General features: G+C 33.5%; 3 protein-coding genes and 3 non-coding genes across 6 annotated transcripts in view; 2 read left to right on the plus strand and 4 right to left on the minus strand.

Moving 5' to 3' along the window:
• Positions 1-278, minus strand: part of eIF3l (eukaryotic translation initiation factor 3 subunit l) — a 34,902-nt gene extending 34,624 nt beyond the window's left edge. The window contains exon 1 of the mRNA XM_067287321.1: positions 135-278. Within this exon, the coding sequence (XP_067143422.1) occupies positions 135-167 (33 nt within the window). The 5' untranslated portion in view covers positions 168-278. The remainder of the gene's footprint in view (positions 1-134) is intronic.
• A 251-nt stretch (positions 279-529) lies between these two features.
• Positions 530-838, plus strand: Urm1 (Ubiquitin-related modifier 1). Its single transcript, XM_067287292.1, has one exon. The coding sequence runs from the start codon at positions 530-532 to the stop codon at positions 836-838; it is 309 nt and encodes a 102-aa protein (XP_067143393.1).
• Positions 839-6,856: 6,018 nt separating this feature from the next.
• LOC136989263 (5S ribosomal RNA) lies at positions 6,857-6,975 on the minus strand. Its single transcript, XR_010882885.1, has one exon. It is a non-coding gene; the product is annotated as a 5S ribosomal RNA (ribosomal RNA).
• A 4,545-nt stretch (positions 6,976-11,520) lies between these two features.
• TRNAP-UGG (transfer RNA proline (anticodon UGG)) lies at positions 11,521-11,592 on the plus strand. The gene has a single exon. It is a non-coding gene; the product is annotated as a tRNA-Pro (tRNA).
• A 5,684-nt stretch (positions 11,593-17,276) lies between these two features.
• TRNAG-GCC (transfer RNA glycine (anticodon GCC)) lies at positions 17,277-17,347 on the minus strand. Its single transcript has one exon. It is a non-coding gene; the product is annotated as a tRNA-Gly (tRNA).
• An 868-nt stretch (positions 17,348-18,215) lies between these two features.
• LOC136989260 (ATP-dependent RNA helicase DDX19A-like) lies at positions 18,216-20,963 on the minus strand. Its single transcript, XM_067287388.1, has 9 exons — positions 20,851-20,963; positions 20,428-20,520; positions 20,236-20,338; positions 20,009-20,123; positions 19,656-19,833; positions 19,261-19,498; positions 18,857-19,019; positions 18,580-18,771; positions 18,216-18,360 (listed from the first exon to the last, which is right to left on the minus strand). Exons 1-9 carry the CDS (start codon positions 20,961-20,963, stop codon positions 18,296-18,298), a joined length of 1,260 nt encoding a protein of 419 aa, XP_067143489.1. The 3' UTR covers positions 18,216-18,295.
• Positions 20,964-23,168: the final 2,205 nt, after the last annotated feature.

The following is a 23,168-nucleotide window of genomic DNA, read 5'->3' on the forward strand; positions in this document are numbered from 1 at the left end:
AATAATAAGATCTTATTAAATATACCAGTAATTGTTTAAAATCTTTGATGGCTATTAATTAAAGAAAAGCAAAAGGTTAAAACTATTATTATTCAATTTAATTAATAAAGGATAAACATATAAATAAATTTTACCTCGCTGTCTACGTACTCTTCTCCTTCATACATTTTAAATCTGTTGTAATATTCTTGATTATTCGAAAAACTTTTTAATTACAATTTTACGAAAATGACGATATACCCAATAACGAGAACAATTCCAACGTGACGGTCAAGCTGACAACACTTAAGTGTTGCCAACTGTCTTAGAGTTTTATTTTTAATTTAATTATATATAATTGAATATTGAATATATTTTAAATATATGAAATCGAATATATAAATTAAATGTCATAAATAAAAATATGTATTTGAAACAATAAATGGTACCCAATAAATTAAATAATTTTAATAATATTCAAGTATTGGCAACACTACTTACGTTATTTTTGTGGAACGAACACGTGTTGTTTTTTGATAATTTTGATGTTATGGACGAAAACAGAGATTTAAATGTATCGTTGTTATTTAGCGGTGGATTAGAAATGCTATTTGATAACAAGAAGAAAATCGAAGTGACTTTAAGAGAAAATAAAACGTGGACGATTAAAACACTATTAACATGGATGAAAGAGAACATTTTGAAGGAACGACCGGAACTTTTCATTCAAGGTGAAACCATTCGTCCCGGAATTTTAGTATTAATCAACGACGTAGATTGGGAACTCCTCGACGAATTGGATTATGTTATACAACCGAATGACCAAATTCATTTTATTTCAACATTACATGGAGGATGATGATAATTCTTAAAGAACTGTCAAGTATATACAGTAAACTGTATCAGTTTAAATATTGGATAATTTTATTTCAAAATTTCTAACACACTTTAATTCTAATGTAAAATATTTATTTATTAAGAAGCAAATATATACACCCAGAAGTCTTGATACTTTTTCAGGGAGAAATTTAATTCCGTACTTTATGAAACTTATCTTTTAATAATTGCTTACTATATCACTAAGAATAACAATGTCAATGCAAAGAACAAAATGAAAAATGTAATCAATAGTGCTGCTTTTTCTTCAGAGGACAGTTTAAATAAAATTCTACATTTTTTCAAATATTCTATATCTATGTAATCACGTCTTTGTAAATCTAACCACTAATGCAAGTTTGTTATACAGAGGTAATTACTATTTAATTTAGTTAATTATTATTATTAACTATTAACATAAATACATAAACCATTTGTGATATATTTACAAAGTATATTATTTTTTTAAAAGATAAAAATGTCAAGTACTATAATACCAAGGAAGAATATAATAATGACACTGTTTGATAGACATAAATGGATAAAACTAATTTTTCATATACTGTATTTGAAAAAATTTGACTTTTTAATTTAAAACTGTCACACATGATATTATCTAAGATCAAAATTTATTGAACAGATATTTATAGGATGAGGCCAGATTATTTATATTGAATACTTGAATATAGTGAATAAACATTTGATCACATTGCTGTGGCATCTTTAACAAAAATAAACTTCTTCTAACAGAAAGTTTATTCACATAATTATTAAGTAGGCACGTAAGAACAAATTTGTGTGCCACCAATACCACTAAAAAAAGTCCATGTACACAATGCCTCTACTCCCTCCTCCCTCTGTGTACAATGATGTGTTTTTTTATGGCCCCCACTTAAACTGTACAGTATGTAAATAGACGACGACGAATGTTTAGTCAACAGATTGTAATATTGTCATGTCTCAATATGGAAGGGTTAGGCCAGTTTGTTTCAGTTACACGTGCTTTTGGGAGGATGGATAAGTCCTGTTAAATGGTACCATTTTCATTGTTTCTCTTTTTCAACATTTACAATGTTTGAAATACTCTTAAAAATATTACTTTATTTCAATTCTTAGGAGAAGTTGAAGTAAATGAATTTAGTTGGCTTCAAATTCTCTTAAGAATTTCTTTCTTCAGGAAATTATACTCTTAAGAATATTTTGTAAATTGCTCTGTATTAACAATAGGAAGCTGATAGTTTGTTTAAAAAGAATAGTTGTAGAGTTCTTATTCATTTTTTTATTTTTAACGATTGCTTCTTTCTTAGTTGTAGCATTTCGTAGAATACAAATTATTAAAATTATATACTCAAGAAATGACTATGTAGAAATTATTGTATAATGATTGTTCCATACTTATTTAGAAAATTTAGTGCATATTATTTCTATAAAACACTTTCATAAGCTTATTTCTGTTAAATGTTGTGTCCATGAGAGTGTTTTTATTTCTTTCGGGTATTTACGTTCTTATATTTTCAACCGTTACATTTTAATGTAGAATTATATGCGTGTGTTATTTTTCTACCGAGACATCTGGTCCAAAGTGTCCAATTCATTTTTATAATTAATAGTTACAGATTTCTTTTGCTAGTTACATTATCAAAACAAGTATTACATACACTTCTTTCCTTCTGTAGAATTTTACAAATTGATAACTCTCTCCTTTCTGTTATTCTTATAATACTCAATATTTTTCTCTGAATTTCTTTGAGAAAAATTAAATTTTTCAATTGTTTTTCTCTTTTGTAAACTATGGCTCTGTTAAATAATTTGAAAGATTTTGATTTAATATCAGCAGAGATTTTATATTTGCTTCCAAATTTATCTGTTTTATTCTAAGATATAATTGTTCATCAATAAATTTTATTAAAAAAGTAACAGATAAGTATTGATTTTATAAATTAAGTAGCAGGTATACTCTGACTGTCTGGACTAAAATAATTGAAGTTTTAATATGATTTTGATGTTTGTTTTTATTACTTTCATCTGGGGGAGCGCCTTAGTCAGCCGAACCTGTCGGTGAGGTTTGTTAGTGAATTTTTGGAAAGATAAAAATTATGGAAATATTGCTTTTTTGTAGTTGTATCAATATTTCTGTTGATTCTCAAGGAATAGAGGGAAATCCCAGGCCTTTATCCTATACCCCTCCTGATTCATCAATTCAGTTTTTTAATGTTAAGAGCGAGAGACCTGGTTCTCCTAGCGAACCTACGTTGAAAATTGCGAAATTGGACGATTTTTTCCTGCTAAATATGAATCAAGTAAGTCTATTCCTAAATACTTTCATATTTAGACGAAGGGTTTGATACAGTCTTTAATGTTTTGTGCGAAGTATCTGCTAGAATCGATTGGCTTGTTAATTTATATAACGAAACGATAAAAGGTCGACTAAGACTAAGATTGAAACTAAACTGGAGGAAATTTTTAAGTTTAAGCAGGAATCTCAAAGCAAAGATATTTTACATTTGCATAGTGTTGACTCATTGGCAAATGAGTTGCGGAGGAAAAATATAGTAATTCGTATCTGACGGAGACAGTAGTAAAGTATAAGAGCTGTTTACGGCCATGGTTCTCAATCCGTAGTCTGCGGAAAAAATGCCAAAGTTTAGTGTTCCCCGAATTCAAAAAGATTGAGAACCACGGGTTTACGGTAATAGTAGAAGAATCTAGGACTATTCTAACGGCAAGGATAACAAAGCTTTAGAAATCAAATAATATTTTGGTTGAGTTGTCGTTAACGGATAAACAGTTCATTTTAGAAAGCAGAGACGAATAGGATCGACCAATCAGAATGGTCGACCTGGAATCCGAAAAATTTATAAAAATGAATTAAAAGGACACGAAGAGCTTCTCAATCTGTCATTTCTATTGTGCGCACCCCTCTGGAAAAAGGACACTCGGCGTCACCGACTCGTCATCTCTCTCTCCCTACACATCGCCGACCAACAATGCCTCGGGGCAGTCAACCTCCGTAAGGTATTGGAAATTTGTACCCGCAGGACCCTTGTTCTCCACAAAAAGGGAGAAGATCCATAAAGCTTGATTCCTCTCCACATACGATTTGGAATGGATCGGAAACAGTGGCGTATGGTGACATTTGATGATAGGGAAGCTGTGTTTCCATAAAAATTATAAACAAATACTGGAAATGACGAAAAGAAACAGTTCATTTATTTTAATTCTAAAATAGATACATTGAAATGAAACAAAGATATAAGAACTTTTTTTATGAAATAATCGCACAATATGTATTTATACTTTAGAAAATACAAGGGAAGCGGTGCTTCCATAAACTGCACACCACTGACGAAAGTTATAAATGGATGGAAAGGATCGTCGTTAAGACGATTCTTTTCTGTTTCTCTTCTTTCATCTTTCTTTTCTTTTTTTCAGGTTGATAATTTTCTTTGCTATCTTTACATCTCGATTTTTTTCCTGTTAAAAATATAAATTCTAATATGTCGAACGTTACGATTAAAATTATTTTTTTTACGTTACGCTATTAAATTTTTACAAAGATTATGAAAATAGCGAAAAAAATAACTTTTAATTGCTTTTTTTTTTTTTTTTTTTTTTTTTTTTTTTAACTCTTTCCGCCCTGTGGGCACTAAGAGGGCCTCTTTAAGTAGGCCCATTATGGGTTCGGCCAGGCCCACAATGGGGCGACCGGGTGGTGAGGGACGGGGCCCGACATATCCGAACGGACCACCCCCCGAAAAATTCCTGGGGATTATTCGACCCGTTCGGATTCGATCCCGGGTCCCCCAGAGCGGTAGGCTGCCACCTTGACCGCTCGGCCATCCGGCCGTCACTTTTAATTGCTAGCGAACTTTTAATTTCAAGATGACTGCGGCAAGTGGGAATAGAACAAATTCCAATCTGTCGATTGTTACGATTAAACATATTTCGTTTCTTATGTTACGCAATGTTTTGCTAATTAAATTTCTACAAGAAGTATCGAAATAGCGAAAAAAAAATGACTTTTAATTTCTAGAGAACTTTCTATTTCAAGATAGCGGCGGCCATTAAAAATACAGGTAAGCCCCGTATAACACGGGAGTTACGTTCCAAAAAATTGCCGTGTTATGCGAATCCGTGTTATACGAAACAAGAAACTAATGCGAAAAGGGGGTTAGGTTCCAAGAATTAAAAAACATGCTGTTAAATCCTTCTTTAAGTCGGATTTATTATCCACAAGCCGAAAGCCCCCATGCCAGGCATCGGGGCATACAAAATTACAAATAAAAATAACAACATACTGAATATTATGTTGTAAAAATATAAAATAGATATAATTTATATTGTTAATTTAAATTAATTTAAATACTTGCTAGGGGTGCCCCTAGTGGCCATTTTTAACATACATTGATAAAATCCGGTTTTTCAGCTTTATATATAGTAGATTTTTTCATAGGTAAAATACTTATTTATTATTTAAGTAAATATTTTACCAGAGGATTATTCATCCTATATGATCTCAGCTTGAGCATCATCAACTGGTAACAGTTTTTATTAAATTTCATGTACTGTACGAGGGTTTTACCTAATTCCCGAATTATTTTAAGGCGAATCCGTGCTATAGAAGTGTCCGCGCAAGTTATTATCTCCTGCAAGTACTTTAAAGAGTTTACTTTATATAGCATGTAAAAAGCCCTCCCCCAGTTGTTCCGACATGGCAGAATAAGCTTTAAAAAATATAAATCATTAAAACAAAAATAAATTAATAAATATGCATTGAATTAAAAATAAACAGGTATTTTTATTAAATCGGCTTGATTGTCCGCGAAACGCAACAATATCGGCAACAATACATTTGTCCATTGTTTTACTTTCTTTGTTGTAAGTCGGCGATTTTTGAATGAGAAAGAAACTTTTGCGATTTTTTCCTTCATTTCTTGAGAATAATTCCTTCGGATATAAATGTGAGTAATATTTTGGCAGATTACACAATATACCGTACATATATTTTGATAAAAATAAAATTAGTTATATAAAAATAGAAATATTATTCATCGAAACGTTCCAGAGATTAGAATTTGTTATAATTCCATTGGCCGCTGCACTTTTAAAATTGAAAGTTTGCTAGCAAATAATAGTTATTTTTTTTTCGCTATTTTCATGTTTCTTGTAAAAATTTTTTTAGCGTAACGTAAGAAACGAAATATTCTTAACCGCAACGTTCGACAGATAAGAATTTGTTATATTTTTAATTGCCGCCGCCATTTTGATATGAATAGCTCGTTAAAAATTAAAAGTTATTTTTTTTATTTTATATCGATTATTTTTGTAGAAATTTAATTAGCGAAACATCGCGTAACGTAAGAAACGAAATATTTTTAATCGTAACGATCGCATAGTCTATTCGCATAGTCTTCAATGTCTTTAGATGAAACTGTTTGAGAATCATATACTATTATCATATCGTCTACATATCTTGCATAATATTCAATACCTGTTAACTTGGAAATTCTTTTATCTATTGTAATCATGTAAATATCAGCTAATCTTGGTCCGATGACCGATTCCACGGCAATACCTTTTTTCTGTCCATAATACTCTGTGGAAATTTTAAAATAATTATTATTAAATATAAATTCTATAAGTTTTATTTCGTATTCAGCAAAGCAAAATTTTCGCCACCGTCGCTCTCTTCCTATCTGCTTAGTATATACAAATTCTATTTAATTATAGTATTTCACATTTGAATTTTTAGTAAATATAAATATAAATAAGAGAGGCTGTTGCTTGATTTTGACGATAGCTCTAGTAGTTGTTTTACACGTGATAAAGGCATTTAAACGCCCAGTGTGCCTTTGTAATTGTCACACTGAGAATTTATAAAGCAATGTACACGGTATAGTAAAGAAATGTTTGCTTGATTAAAGAAAAATTACTGCGCCAAGTAATCAATTTTATTAGACGGAAAAAAAAGATAGGTGTAAGAATGAAAGACAAAAAATAGTGACAGCAGCACCCGGTATTCCCAGGTCGTCTGCGTCCCAAGTACTGACCAGGCCCAACGCTGCTTGACTTCGGTGATCGGACGAGAACCGGTATTTTCAGCGTGGTATGGCCGCTGTCGAAGACAAGTGCCCTTCGCAGCATCACATGCATATTCGCATGCCAATTCGCGCCTCCAATGTCGCTGTTCGTCCTCCCTCCCATCGCGTTCCACGCTAAATACACTTTAAACCGGGATCCATGGAAAAAAAGTTTATAAAAAATTGACAATTTTACTAATTTAATAAGACTTATTATAACGCATCTGTCTAGATATATGTAATATTATAAATAATAAACAATCGAAAGATCACACCAGCAATTCTTTTATTGTCGCAATGCCGGCTTGCAATTTTTCGTTAATTTCATTTAAAATATATGCTCTCCTCCCCAAATCAGCCCCTGTACATCATACTTTACCTTTAACGATAGAGTCATCTAGCTAACTCCTTTAGGGGGAAAATTTTTCAATTGAAATAACGTGACTTCCGGTTTGCATCGGACACAGTTAGTACATAGTCGGGCTCTCCTGCTGCCCATATCGGGTCTCGTCTTTCATCAATCTAACTCCGTTCTTGAGATAAGAAAAAGACCGACAGTCTACAGTTTTTTCTGATTGCAGCCCAATAAGAATTTTGTTTGCTAGTCCTATTATGATTACGTAGCTTAACATTAAAGTGGAGGGTGTCCATGGAGGGTTGAAAGGGGTCGACTGTCGAAAAAGTTTGCAGACGACTGAAACCCCAAAATTTCCAAAGACGTTTTTCAGCACAATTGTGATTTTTGCCAGCTAAAACCCGTACGTCAGTCAGCGAGTTGGATTACACCGTTTAATGAACAGAACAATGGCAGCTATTTTTGTTGACGTCAGGCTTTTCGTTTGGCATTTCATTTCAATTTTCTATGCCTATTTTATTGTAGCTTAGTACAGTAAAACTAAACTTGGATAACTTATACAAAGAGCCAAACAACAATAATGAATAGATGAGGTATAGGAGTGTTCCCAGCAAAGCGGAAATTGCTTAAAGCTCCTAATTAACTAAATTACAAAGGTAGATGAAATTGGGGTTACTATACGCGAAGTTTATTCTTTTTTCGGTTGTAAGGGTCATGATAAAATCGAAATTTTTATTCATCTTTATACGAGAATATTAGGTTTTTGCCTGCATATTGACGCTAACAGTAATGTACGACTATATTCAAGGAAAGGTCCGCGGAAATCACGCGATTCGGCCAAACTTTTAATATTAAATTTCCTGGCAACGCAACAATAAAACTCTGTCATAACAAATTGTCAGAGTTTTATTGTTGCGAGCGGTGGATTGTCGTTATTGCCAACGGTTGGATTTTCAGTTGGTGCGATAAAAATTTGCTTGTTTAAGTGTTTTTTGAATTTTGCTTTGTTTTCTGCAATTCTGTCGGTAAGTATCTAAATTTAGGTATTTTGGGAAGATTGTTAAACCGAATATGACAATTAGAGTCAATGACAAATCTCTATTTGCATAAGAATTAATCGATCGTCGCGCGGTTTCTTCACAGAGACGACGAAAGGAGTCTTTCCTCTTATTTTGGGACATACTTTTCACTATTAATTGATTTTCGTTAAGCCCAAATCCAATGGTAAAGCAAAACGGAAATTAATAAATACATTACATTGGTATTTCCCAGCTATAGTTCATATACTCATCATATCCCGTATGACATTTGCACCGTTATAGGCTAAAGTTTAATTAAACGAAATAATTCGAGGTTACTCGTCAGCGCGTTTTCTCTATTTTCACAAATGTTTTGTGTTATGGCAATGGACAGAATTGTGTAATTTGTAGAAGCTGATTTCTCTATGAGCCGCTCACTTGCCAAATCGATTAACTGCATAAAACAAAAAGTTTAAGATGAAATTTAATTTTTAAAGATTCGATAGATATTAAAATTGCACACTTTTAGATTCATTAAAACTTTTTACTTTTCTTGATATTTATTTCCATCGATATGAAACGTTTTTAATATAGAAACAGACGATAAAACGTGATAAAGCGATTAAAATGAGTACGACAGTATGATAGGTGTTCGGAAATTCACCAACCAAACCGCTCTCCTGCTTTCACAGCGCTGAATTCATCAAAAATGCCGTTCTGCAGTAACAATATTTTCCACTTGGCGCTGCGTGACTGCCGTGATCGAGAGTCACGGCAGTCACGCAGCGTGTGAAGACCCAGACGAGGTCCGAAATCGCAAAAATGCAGAATTCTGTTGTGAAAAAAATAACGATAAATTATATAAGAGAGAGAGAAAAAAAAACTCTTAATCAAAACAACGTAACGAAAAATGTAAACAACGAGTCTCGGGATGACGTCAACGCGTGTTAAACGACCTGTTAATGTTTCAATCCAAAGGTAGAACTCTGACACACGCACTCATAAAGAGATATAAGTTTGACACAAGTATTCAAAGGAAAAAATTGAACTTAGGAAAACAATTTCAGAAAAGGGGAAAAATTGGAGAGATAGAAAAATATCGCGTGATCGTTAGAATTCCAAAATGACATCAATTATAAACAACGGATTAAATTATGAGTGCAGGTGTTGTGGTTCTATCAACAATCTTGGAGCATAGTCGACAAAGGGTGTCAAATAGACACCTCGAATCGGACCTTTCCCGCGACCCGACATGGTCTCGTTTTGCGCTTGAAAACAAAGGAGAGACCAATCGGGAAGCGAGAAAGGGACGAGGGACCAATCCGCAAGGTGGATAGGACACGAGAAAAACGTATAAAAACTGGGACTTCAAGGTCACAAGGGGGAGTTTTTCGGAATGACCGACGTGCCTCTTGAGGATTAAACCAGTGTGTGCTGTGTCGTCCCTCGGAACTCTAAGTGTGCCACCATCCGTCAACATCGCTGTACGGCCCTTCTCGTCCGCCCGGGACTGGATATAGTGACCTGCCGAACTCTTACGTTCTGAAGATCGCCGAGATTTGGATCAACCTAACCGATGTAAGCATGTATTCGACCAAATAAACGGTTTTCCGCATGTAAACACTTGTCATCGTTTGCCTCCTTCGGAATCGCCCACATACACGGGTTCCCTTAAGCTCATCCTGACGCGGGATTAATTGTATCCCCCCTTAAAGTCGGCGAATCTTACACAGCGCCAAGTGGTAAATTCACCGACTGACTACATATACGGGAATCAGAGTTGCCGATTGTAGGGGGTCGATTTCTCCGTCTTCCAAACGTTTGTAGTAAATGTGAATAACTCGTTCGGAAGATACTTGTTTTCTTAGGTAGCGTGCAAAATTTCAAATTTTTTTTATAAAAAGGTCGTCGAAATACAAGCAACTGAAAAGTGCAAAAGTGTCCATAAAAGCTGTATTATTTTTATTTTTTTTATTTTTTTTTTTCTTATTCATTTGGCGATGCAGACGCTCCTGGAGAAAAACACTATTGGGTCTAGAGAGCTCAAATTTTAAACTTAAGCCTTTCTCCTTGTCAGTGAGGAGCCGGCGAAACTTGCGGGTCGATAGGTGAAACTTGGCTGGTGGGTCCCATCTCTTACCTTTATCGCTTCCTAGGAAAAAATTGCATTCAAACGAATGATTTTCATTCGAAATGTCGCCCAGAATAACAAAAGCTCAAATTTGTAATCACTAAAAATAAAAATTATTCTCAGTTAAAAACAATTGAAAAATACTCGATCCACTTCCGACTTGGAGGACAGTACGAGTCAAAAAAGGCAAACAAATTAAACTTTCATTATTACCAATGCTATTATTCTATAAATGATATACTCCAATTGCATTTCGCCTCTCTAGTAGGCCTCATCAGTGGATACATCAAGTTAGTAATCGCTGTTCTTGTTTTATATTCAGTAACTTTTCCCAGCATGCATCAACGTTCGTCCCGGTATTTAAATTAAGTACACGCGGTGATGCAAAAATGTTCAACAATTCTTCTTTCAATACAATTTTCTATTTTATATGATATTTTAGTATTTTTCCTATTTATGTTACAATCAAATTCACTAGAATGCAAGAACCACGCCGATTCCGTCTTTCTTAATCTGATAGCCGCCTTTATCCTCAACTGCAGCCTTCTTCCACTTTCTCCAATGTAATAATTTGGATTTCGACAAGTACATGGCATTCTGTATACAACACCCGCAATCTTAAATTGATCTCTGGGCGTATTTGTATCTTCACTATTTATGATGCTGATCACATTTGACATCTTACTTTTTTGATTCGCAACTATGCATATAGAAAATTCTTTAAAGATCGGTTTATATTTTTCAAACATATTAGTAACATAAGGAAATTTTATATAAGAAATATTTTTTATCTCATTTTTAACATTAAATCTATAATTGAAATAAGAGTTGTACCACTTACAAAGAGTATACTTCGGGTAATCATTTAACAAGAATTTTTTAAAAATTTGTTTTATTTCTATATCTATATTTTCTTGTAAAGTTGTTCTATTCAAAATCTTCCTTAATTCAATGATAAATACATTCTTTTTAGTCCCTATGGGACAATAAGATTCATAATTAATAGTTTTATTATTAAGTGCAAGCGCAAAGAGAAATCGCACGATATGTGAGTCGCGAATAATTGCTCTAGTGACAGGTGGCTCGTTGGTCTAGCGGTATGATTCTCGCTTTGGGTGCGAGAGGTCCCGGGTTCAATTCCCGGACGAGCCCTTAGCTTTTTGATATCTGCAATGCAGAGAATTCACAAGATTCCTATATCCTGTGTTCTAGATGAGATGAATCTTATGTTAATAGAGTTGGTTCAGATGAACGAAAATGGGTATGGACTACAACGATGAAGTCTATAACTGTGCTAGAAGTACGAACGAAATTGAAATAATGAGCATAATTCCAAGCAATTTTTTTAAAAATTTAAACAAACTACTGTTGAGTAGATAAAGTTGGAAGCAAATTACATGATGTCTGTAGCATATGACATGGAAGAATGTACATAGATTTATGAACAACGAAATCTGTGTAATGAAACGAAAGTTTTTATTATATATGGAGAGAGGCTTTATGAAAATTATATTTTGATGTATTCTGCATTACTTTTACTTACGAACACATTGCACGCAGTAATTTCGTAATTCGACAGAATGCAGTAAAAAGATCAGTATTATTATTGATTCTTAATTCACCTGCCGGTTTCATTCCAATTGCTTTGCTTCCGAACAGAAGAACAGTGCATGGATTCAGATTCTTCCCAGCCAGCAGTTACACCGGAAGTCGCAACTTAATATTCGTTTCGAACGACGTTTTCTTATTCTTTAGTCAACCACGACATTTTCGGAGGGTAGATTCGATTCTTTTCAGCGCCTCGTGTAAATTCTGACGCCGAAAAATTAATATATATATTTATTTAAAAACACTACGCGACGTTTAAAACAATAGTGGGAAAACAAGAAAACGTTAGAGAGACGAGCCAGCCAGGATTCGAACCTGGAATCTTCCGATCCGTACTCAGACGCGTTATCCGTTGCGCCACTGACCCGCTCCGGGATTTCTACATCGCTAATCCTATTTTTATCAAAATATTACTCACATTTCTATCCGAAGCAATTATTTCCAAGAATTAAAGCAAAAAATCGCAAAAGTTTCCTTGTTATTCGAAAATCGCCCACTTACAACAAAGAAAGTGAAACAATAGAATAATGTATTGTTGCGTTTCCTCGTGACAAAAATATTTCATTTTTCAAAATTTATACTAAATCGGCTTGAACGTCACGCGAAACGCGCAACAATATCGACAACAATACATTATTCTATTGTTTCACTTTCTTTGTTGGAAGTGGGAGATTTTCGAATAACTTGGAAAGTTTTGCGATTTTTTCTTTAATTCTTGAAAATAATTGCTTCGGATAGAAATGTGAGTAATATTTTGTCAGATTACACAATATGCTGTAGAGATATTCTGATAAAAATAGAACTACCGGTTTAGAAATGTATCATTGAGTAATCACAAAATTTCTCGAGTTGAGTAACAGCACAGAACTAGAATAAATATATCCGTTTAAAGATAAATCTTTATATTTTAAAATATTCAAACCATTGTGTAAAATATTCCACAATGGTTTGAAATATGCGTAACGTGAAACATCGCGTAACGTAAGAAAGGAAATATTTTTAATCGAAACGATCGACAGATGGGAATTTGTTATATTCCCACTTGCCGCCGTCATCTTGAAATTAAAAGTTCGCTAGCAATTAAAAGTTATTTTTTCGCTATTTTCATATTTCTTGTAAAAATTTAATAGCGTAACGTAAGAAAGGAAATAATTTTGATCGTAACATTCGTCAAATTAAAATTTGTTATACGGGTAACCCCCGTATAACACGGCACTTCGCATAGCAAACCCCGTATAGCACGGATTCGCCTTAACATAATTCGGGAATTAGGTAAAACCCTCGTACAGTACATGAAATTTAATAAAAACTGTTACCAGTTGATGATGCTCAAGCTGAGATTATATAGGATGAATAACCCTCTGGTAAAATATTTACCTGAATAATAAATAAGTATTTTACCTATGAAAAAAATCTACTATATATAAAGCTGAAAAACTGTATTCTATCAATACGTGCCAAAAATGGCCACTAGGGGCGTCCCTAACAAGTATTTATATCAATTTATATTAACAATATAAATTATTTTATATTTTTACAGTATAATATTCAGTATATTGTTATTTCTATTTGTAATTTCGCATGCTTCGATGCCTGGCATCGGGTCGTTCGACTTGTGAATAATAAATCCGATTTAAAGAAGGATTTAACAGCATGTTTTTTAATTCTTGGAACCTAACCCCCTTTTCGCATTAGTATTTTGTTTCGTATAACACGGATTCGCATAACACGGAAATTTTTTGTAACGTAACTCCCGTTTTAAAGGGGGTTACCTGTGTTTTTAATGGCCGCCGCCATCTCGAAATGGAAAGTTTACTAGAAATTAAAAGTCTTTTTTCTTCGCTATTTCGATATTTTTTGTAAAAATTTAACAAGCGAAACAGTGCGTAACGTTACAAACGAAATATTTAAACGTAACGTTCGACAGATTGGAATTTGTTCTATTTCCACTGGCCGCCGCCATCTTGAAATTAAAAGTTCTCAAGCAATTAAAAGTTATTTTTGTCGCTATTTAATTAAATATTTTTTGTAGAAATTTAATTAGTGAAACATTGCGTAACGTAACAAACGAAGTATTTTTAAACGTAACGTTCCACAGATAAGAATTTGTGACATTTTTAATGGACGCCGCCATCTTGAAATAGAAAGTTTCCTAGAAATCAAAGGATATTTTATTTTTATATCGATATTTCTTATAGAAATTTAATTAGTGAAACATCGCGTAACGTAAGAAACGAAATATTTTTATTCGTAACGTTCGACAGATTAGAATTTGTTATAGTTTTAATAGCCGCTGCCATCTTGAAATAGAAAGTTTTCTTGAATTTTTTATTATAAAATAAAATGATAAATAAAGTTGCAATAGATATTTCTATTCTTTGCCTTTTGTTTAATATATTTTTATAAATATATTTATTAATTCTTATATAATAATAAATAAAATTGTTACATGTGCGAGAGAAAGTTCCTAAATAAAGTAAGTTATTATCTCCTGCAAGTACTTTAAAGAGTTTACTTTATATAGCATGTAAAAAGCCCTCCCCCAGTTGTTCCGACATGGCAGAATAAGCTTTAAAAAATATAAATCATTAAAACAAAAATAAATTAATAAATATGCATTGAATTAAAAATAAACAGGTATTTTTACTAAATCGGCTTGATTGTCCGCGAAACGCAACAATATCGGCAACAATACATTTGTCCATTGTTTCACTTTCTTTGTTGTAAGTCGGCGATTTTTGAATGAGAAAGAAACTTTTGCGATTTTTTCCATCATTTCTTGAGAATAATTCCTTCGGATATAAATGTAAGTAATATTTTGGCAGATTACACAATATACTGTACATATATTTTGATAAAAATATAACTACCGGTTTTAAAAATTTTATTTATTTGTAAAGGTTTGGTTCTAAATTAAGCAAATATTATTTTTCTAATAAGAATACAGTAATATGTCTTATATATTAATGACGCATACTTCAAACATTTTTTAATAAGTGTTAAATATTAAACTAGTCTATATACTGGATTCTTCTTTTTATCTAACATAAAATATTTAAAATAAATATCTGTTAGTAACCTTACACTGTATTCTTCAATTTCACTAAAACTGTTAATTTAAAAAATGCCGACTGTCGCGATGAGTGATCGTATCGTGTCTTCACTTTGTGTTTATAGACCTTGCAACAAAACGAGTACAAACAATAAACGAAACGTTGTGTCGTTATTTTGGGTACGTTCGTTAAGTCAAACGAGTTAAACGAGAATGACGTCATCGTTATTCTTGTTACCTTAGACTTTTCGAACGATTCGTTATAACTAAATGGCTGTTTCTAAAATCGAAGATATGAACGTTGCTAGTGCAGCCTTATTCAAAATATTTTTCTTAGGTTGCTTCGGATGGACAGTTATTTCAATCATCTCACTTTTTAATTGACAATTTAAACACTCGAGTAGATCTAGAAACATCGATATCGTCGGGCGCCATTTTCTTAACGAAGTAAACTAACTATTTTCTTCGTGAGCTTCGTTAGGGTTTTGTTCGATACGTCATCACCGCGGAGCATGCGCACTGAGCGAGACTACTACTTTTCGAACGATTCGTTACTAATGCGTTTAACCCGTTCGACTTAACGAACGTACCCTTAATTTCAAGCGAATTTTCAATTTCAACATGGCAGCGGCCATTGGAAATATAACAAATTCTAATCTGTCGAACGTTACGATTAAAAATATTTCCTTTCTTTCGTTACGCAATGTTTTACGTTATGCATATTTCAACCGATTGTGGAATATTTCAAATCAGTTTAAAATATTGAAATTTATCTTTAAATGGATATTTTTATTCTAGTTCTGTGCTCTTACTCAACTTGAGGAACCTTATGATTACTCAATGATAAATTGAGAATCCGGTAGTTCTATTTTTATCAAAATATTTGTACCATATATTGTGTAATCTGCCAAAATATTACTCACATTTCTATCCGAAGCAATTATTCTCAAGAAATAAAGCAAAAAATCGCAAAAATTTCTTTTTTGTTCGAAAATCGCCCACTTACAACAAAGGAAGTGAAACAATGGAATAATGTATTGTTGCCGATATTGTTGCGTTTCGCGTGACGATCAAGCCGATTTAGTAGAAATTTGAAAAAAATCAGGTATTTCCGTCACGCCGAAACTCAACAATATCGGCAACAATACATTATTCCATTGTTTCAGTTTCTTTGTTGTAAGTGGGCGATTTTCGAATGCGAAAGTAACTTCACGATTTTTTGCTTCACTTCTTGAGAATAATTGCTTCGGATATAAATGTGAGTTATATTTTGATAAAAATAGGATTAGCGATCTAGAAATTTTTCATTGGGTAACCTTTTACCATTGTTTGATTGTATAATGTCTTAAAAAATTTTTTCCAGTTCCAACCAAGGTAATTTTTCCCAGCATAAGCCAAAAAAATTGCATATTGCTAGAAAGGAGGGATTTTCTGTTTCCTCACTTGGCATTATAATTCCTTTTGCACTTTGAAATAAATGTTAAAGGTCTATTTCTAAGAGTTCGCATTTTTTGACTCCCCGAGAACAAATAATAAATTTTGAAAGCTGTAAATCAAAATAACACGTGTCCGGCATTATTAAATTATTTTGTTTCTTATTTTAAAACCATCTTGTATAGTAAAAATCATTGTTTTTATATATATAGTTTTTCAGAAAAACTGATTTTGTTTTAAACAATATTCTCGCCAGTTCTAACAAAATTATCGCCTTTTTTCTTTTATTCATTCCAGAAAAGGAACTGCTTGCTATTTTAATAAGAAAAGTGGCTAAAATTCCGTAAATACTCTGAAGTAGAACGTAAAATGTCGGTAAACTCACGAAAGTAGACAAAAACAAGCTACCGTAATTTTATTGGTTTATTATAGGGTCACGTGTTCCGAGTTGCAACGTCAACGAACAATGTGTGACCACGAGAAAACGCGCGCGACTCGCGCTTGTTGCGGTTGCAGTCGCCTGCGCGGCTGGAAATCGCATAGTGTGACCAGGGCTTTAGGAAGCGTTGGGTATAACTTTATGGAACAAAGGGGGCAGTGGATCGAAAAAGTTTGAGAATCACTGCTTTAAATAAATAAATTATTAATCCATTAACATTAAGATAATTAAAAAGGCAGGATTAACTATGTACAGGGTTCCTCCCAACAATCTCTCGACCCTTCTGCTTGTGCAAAATACAAATGCATCGGCCGGGAATCGAACCCGGGCCGCCCGCGTGGCAGGCGAGCATTCTACCACTGAACCACCGATGCTGGACGCAATGGCACCTCTATTTATACATTTATAATGTCGTCGACCCGTATTCCAAACTGGTTTTCCACTCGTCAACGGAAAAACGATCTGTCTTCTTCCCGCTTACGTTAATTAAAATTACTTTAATATAACACTGCTCGAATTACTTACGGGTGTTTCACAATAATGCATAACGGACAACCTCGTTTACTAGCAAATGCATACGTGACGTCGCTGCTTAAAGACAGAAAACATCATAACGTATATTTAGATTCACGTCTAGGTATTTTCGTTTTGAAATTAGTAAATTAAAAAAACAAATTAAGTTACCGGAACAAGCGATATAAATTAGAAATTGCACTTAAATTGCGTAATAGGTTAAGTGTTGTTATGGAAATAACTGTTATTAGGTTGAAAAGTATTTAGAAATTTAAAGATCCACAATTACTGATTTAGATGCAGGTGTTCGAAAGTTGCGCCTTATTCTGTTTTGCACTAAATAAATATTGAAAAAAATTAAGAAAACTTAAGCCACATTTGTCATCAAAGTCAATAATTTTATTTACAACTAAACATCAGTTTTTTGCCAGTAAAAAACACTATACAGCATCTGTAAGGCGACCTTCTCACCGGAAAGTGTATTAGAACAATAACGTTGATTATTTTAGATTATCTGTTTACTGGTAATCACATACAAATTAAAACTCTGCACGCTTTCGTCACATCAAACATGGAAATATGATTTCAGAAGAATCCGTAAAATGTGCTTATGTGTATAAAATGCCAACTCGAGGTTGCTCGAAATTTACAAAAATGCACTTAATATAAAAAGCTTCGGGATCATCCTTCGTGTCTATTTTACACGGCTCTATTCCATACGTGGAAATTTCTATTGTTTTTAAACGATATTCCTTTTACAAAGTTGACAAAATATGCAAAATTTTACGGCTCAAGTCGTACCCGAGGACTCAATCCTGTTCGAGTTTTTCGATTTGGTCCACGTCTTCGGCATCCAATAGGGTGATCTTGCGCTCTGAAACAGAAAATTCGCAACGTTTAAAATTTTCGTTCGTGTTCAAACTTAAAAATCGTCTAACTACTAAACAAAAATACAAAAATTTACTATAGTATTTGTTTAAATTAATTTAACAAAAGTCGAGAAATAAAAAATATTTTTGAGTGTGCAGTATAACAATTAAAACATTTGTTTTTCTGCACACATTTACGTGTTAAAGAAAACACGAAAACTTACTGAAGTAATCTTCAATTTTTTCTAACATGTCCATTGTTCTTTTTCCATCTATCATGTTTATGGCAATTCCAGGTTTTCCGAACCTGCCTGTACGCCCAATTCGATGAAGGTAGGTCTGGCAATCCACGTGACCATGCTGATCGACGGGCAAATCAAAGTTTACCACTAAAGTAACTTGTTCGATATCGATACCTATGGAAAAAAATTGCATCTTATTAATATTATGTCCAAGTGAATGCAATTTCCATTAATTTAACAATAATAAGAACTCGCATACCTCTCGCACAAACGTTGGTCGTAATGAGGACCTTCACTTTTGCATCTCTAAACATCTCGATGACAGCAATTCGTTGCTCGATGGACAAATCGCCGGATAAAAGGCCAACTGCGTGTCCCTCTTTTCTCATCTTTTCGGACAGCCAAGCAGCGGCTCGTCTCGTCTGCAATATTAATTTAAAATATTTCAACTTTTTATTATAGGAAATGAAATATCTAATGAGTATTTTCTCATTTCTCTGCTCGTTACGCAAACTTTTGCCTTAAATATAAATGATATTCAATGGCGTATTAACAATTCCTTACAAAAACATTTTAAATACAAGTTTAATTTTCGTCTAATTTTCCATAATTAATTAATTCGCGATTACTAGTTTACAATATACACGAATAAACAAAACTTACCTGGCAAAATATAATTGCCTGGCCAATGGATAAAACTCCGTAAATATTCGCTAACGCATTAAATTTCTCCTCGATATTTCGGCAAAGCACGTAATACTGTTTGATGTTGTTCAGGCTCTCGTCTTCTTTCTTCAGCCGTAAAACAACTGCATTAGGCACAATCAATTCGGCAAAAGCCACGATTTCTTCGGTGTAAGTGGCAGAAAACATCATCACCTGGCACTCGGGTGAAAGTTGACTGTTAAAGACACAAGCCATTAATTCTTTCATCGACCACTCGCAGGCCGTATTTAAAAAGCTAAAAATAACTTAATGTCTCGCTAATGTCCTAGGTAAGAGGCGAAGACTCTCTTTTTAATTTTACAGGGGATTTCATTAAAAAAAGGCTAACTTACTTGTGAATTCGGATCGATTGATCGTGATAGCCGTGGGTGGCGATCATGATATCGGCTTCATCCAGTACAAACACCTTAATTTTCTTCGGGTCGAACAATTTGAATCTCCTGCTCCAATCTAACATTTTGCCGGGGGTTCCAATAATAACTTGCTCCGATATCTTTTCACCTCTGCCCACTAAAGGCAAAAAATAAGCGATTATTTCACGATTACTTTCGTAAATGTAAAGGTTCCAGTGGCCCTCCTCGTTGCCCAATACTCATCAGTGAAGCAGGAATATTGGTGAGTAAGAGGCTGTCGGATGGATCGTTACTCGGACAGAAAGACGATAATATTTTAAAACAAGACTTACGTGTTTGTCCTTTTACTCCAAGACGAATTCCAATTTTCGGACAGAACTTTGTCATTTGCTTTGCAACACATCCGGTCTGTTCTGCTAACTCGTAGGTTGGCGACAGAATTAATAACTGAATTCGAAATAAAATGAATTCAATTTACAAATTCTAAAAGTTTCTATTTGCTTTCCAAATTTAATTCTTTGACAAGTTTCTTATATTAAATAAAATTAACATAAATTACCTGTGGAAATCTCTTATGTGGATCCACTCTGTTCAAACCGGCCAGCAAAAAAGCGGCAGTTTTTCCAGTACCACTCTGAGACTGAGCAATCAGATTTTGAGGTCTGTTTTATGACAAAAATTATCGAAATTACGTACTTTATAATTACAAACTGCACATTTATAAATAAAGTAGAAAAGTAAATGTACTTACGGATCCGCCAGTAACGTCGGAACTGTTGTTTCTTGTATTTTAGATGGCGCATTGAATCCCATTTCGTAAACACCTCTCAGAAGTTCTGGACGCCTGCACATGCGAATAGAAATGTGTAATTTGTATTATCACGTTACTAAAATATAACAAAATAATTGTAAAAGTAACAATTGATGAGATATTATGTACAATTTACAGTCAAAATTTCTAATTGTTTACTGCATTCCGTTTACGCTTTAAAGTCATTTCCTTCGCGTATTTACAGAAATATCCAATAAAGAATTGAAAAACTCATCTAAAATTATACCGTTTTGAACATAAATTTATAGCCACGTCAATTAATACTATAAGGAATAACACTTTTCACTTAAATATATGCCCGATACATAATATTTATTTTAAAGTGTTGAAAATTACACTTACAAGTTTAATTCTTCGAAAGATTTGACGGAAAATAAAGGAGAATTTGGGTTCTTTCTCTCGACTTCCAAGTTTTGAGAGGTACGAACAAGTTTCGTATGTAAAAATTTTCTCATTAACGATGTTTCGGCAAGGGAAATTTCTAAAAACGTAAGAAAAATATTCAATTTCTTCAATAGAATAATATTCGTGTAATACGGTTAATCGCTTTAGCATTAATATGTGAAAAATTGCTAGAATTTAGAAAAAACAAAGAAATTTAATGGATTTAAATCACTTCGTTGCTAATTTTTAAGCGATAACAACAAAATTCATCGTACCAGCTTCGTCGGGTTCGCCATTAACAATAGAATTTTCAGGAAAAACGTTTGCTGCAATCTTCACCGCGGGTGCCAAGTCATTTGCAGATTCGATCTTTATACTTTCAATCTGTAAAATATAATTAAAAAGTATTTAAACTCTCATCTCTTCATTATTAAAATTAAGGAAGGATTTTGTTCGATTTGACTCTAAGTTGGACTTTTTTAAAGTACACATCATACAGGAAGCATCTATGTTTGGTTTAACCGCTTACCTTTTGCGATAGACTTTTCTCTCGATCTTCTGTCCGTAGACCGCAACCTGCCATCTTTCCATCCATATTTAGCTTCCAAATAACAGATTAAAAGATATTTTAAAGAACTTCTTCAATCACAGACAACTATCGAAGTGAACTCCGTAGATTCTCGCTCCCAACTGACCAACGTCACTCTCTCGAAAGACAGACAATGTCACCTGGCGTCAAAAAGTTATTGTAGGGGCTCGAACAAAGCCTTTCGGTGCCGTGTGCAAAAGTGTGTCTCGCATACGTTAATTAGTTAAACGAACTAAGACCCCCAACTAAGCAAAACACCTGGAGCGTGAAAATACGCACAAGTAGCATTGTCTTTAAGCCTAGCCATAAGTAAATGGCCTTTTCTTTTCCATTAAATAATAATATGCTTAAAAGCACGAGGCCTTAATTGATCTATAACCTTCGTAGGGTGAGGCGGTATACGCGAATATCTTCAGCTTTGAATCAAGCTCTATACAGAGGAAAGTTAGAAATTAACTAATGAATATCGAATGAAATTTTGACGAAAACGAGTTTTATTCTCCAAATTTAACGTAATTAATGTGATTGAAATTATTATTACACTTAAAAGCCTTAAAATATCACAGAGATATTCTGTATACATTACATAGAATGTATTATGAATTCAAAAAAATATGTTATTAAAGTATCCGAGGAGTTTCTGTTCCTAGATATTGATCTGTATTTATGAGGTGAAAGTAAATTGCTCTCTTTTACAGACACCCACGAATCAAGAATATTTTTATTTGTTTTAAAATGCATTCTATTGTTCTATTCGCAAGCCCCTTGCGGCTAAATCCACTTATCTCACTGGTCACAGGTGGGATACGGTTCCCTTCGACCCGCCATTAAAATGAGAAATTTCTGGAATGGCACGTAGTTTCCTGGAATGTATTTTCCGGAAATCTTTTTCGACTCGGGGTAGGGCACGAAGTTACAATTGGCGAAAATATAGAAAATAGTAATGTCTTTCTCACAATACAACAATTCTTTGGCAATCCGTTAATTCAGCCGGAGCGTATAATTCTAATATTATTTAACATATTTGTTTTTACAACAACAAAAGAGTCGTAAACAATACGTCAGGACTTATTACATTAGCAAGCAAACATCTAAAACACTTATTAAGCTTTGGTTATCGCAAAAACGCTATAATTTAAATACTACAATTATTACGAACTTTAGCTCTTTCTTCAGTTTAAATATTGTTACACATGAAACCAATGAACTTTATAAAAATCCAGCAACGAGTTGCATTAACTACATTTAAAACTTTTACCATTTAACAATAAGCCATTAATCTCTTTATTATAGAGAACCAATCGAACGACCGAGTACGTGTGGTCAGTGCAGTTCGTGGGGTTACTACGGTATAATCGAATTTGAAACGGTAATAATCTATAAGCTGAAAAACTTGCGCATGGAGCGACTAAAATGGTGATACTGAGGTATATTCTGCACGTTCGTGCAAGTATTAAAGTTCAATACACTACTCGAAATGGGGAAGGTCAACATGTATGATCCTTTGAAAGAAGTAGTTAGGGTTCGGTGAAGTACGAGAAGTAAAATATCCACAAAGCTCTTTGACAACAACACCCCTTTTATATAACCCCCCGTGTGACGTAATATATCGTCGAGATGTTTACTGCGCAATTGTAAAGTTGTCGACACGGTTTTTTAAATATTTGATTGTTAATAGTTTTATCAT

The sequence above is a fragment of the Centruroides vittatus genome, unplaced genomic scaffold (genome assembly GCF_030686945.1).
Source record: "Centruroides vittatus isolate TY-2023 unplaced genomic scaffold, ASM3068694v2 scaffold_450, whole genome shotgun sequence".
NCBI lineage: Eukaryota > Metazoa > Arthropoda > Arachnida > Scorpiones > Buthidae > Centruroides > Centruroides vittatus.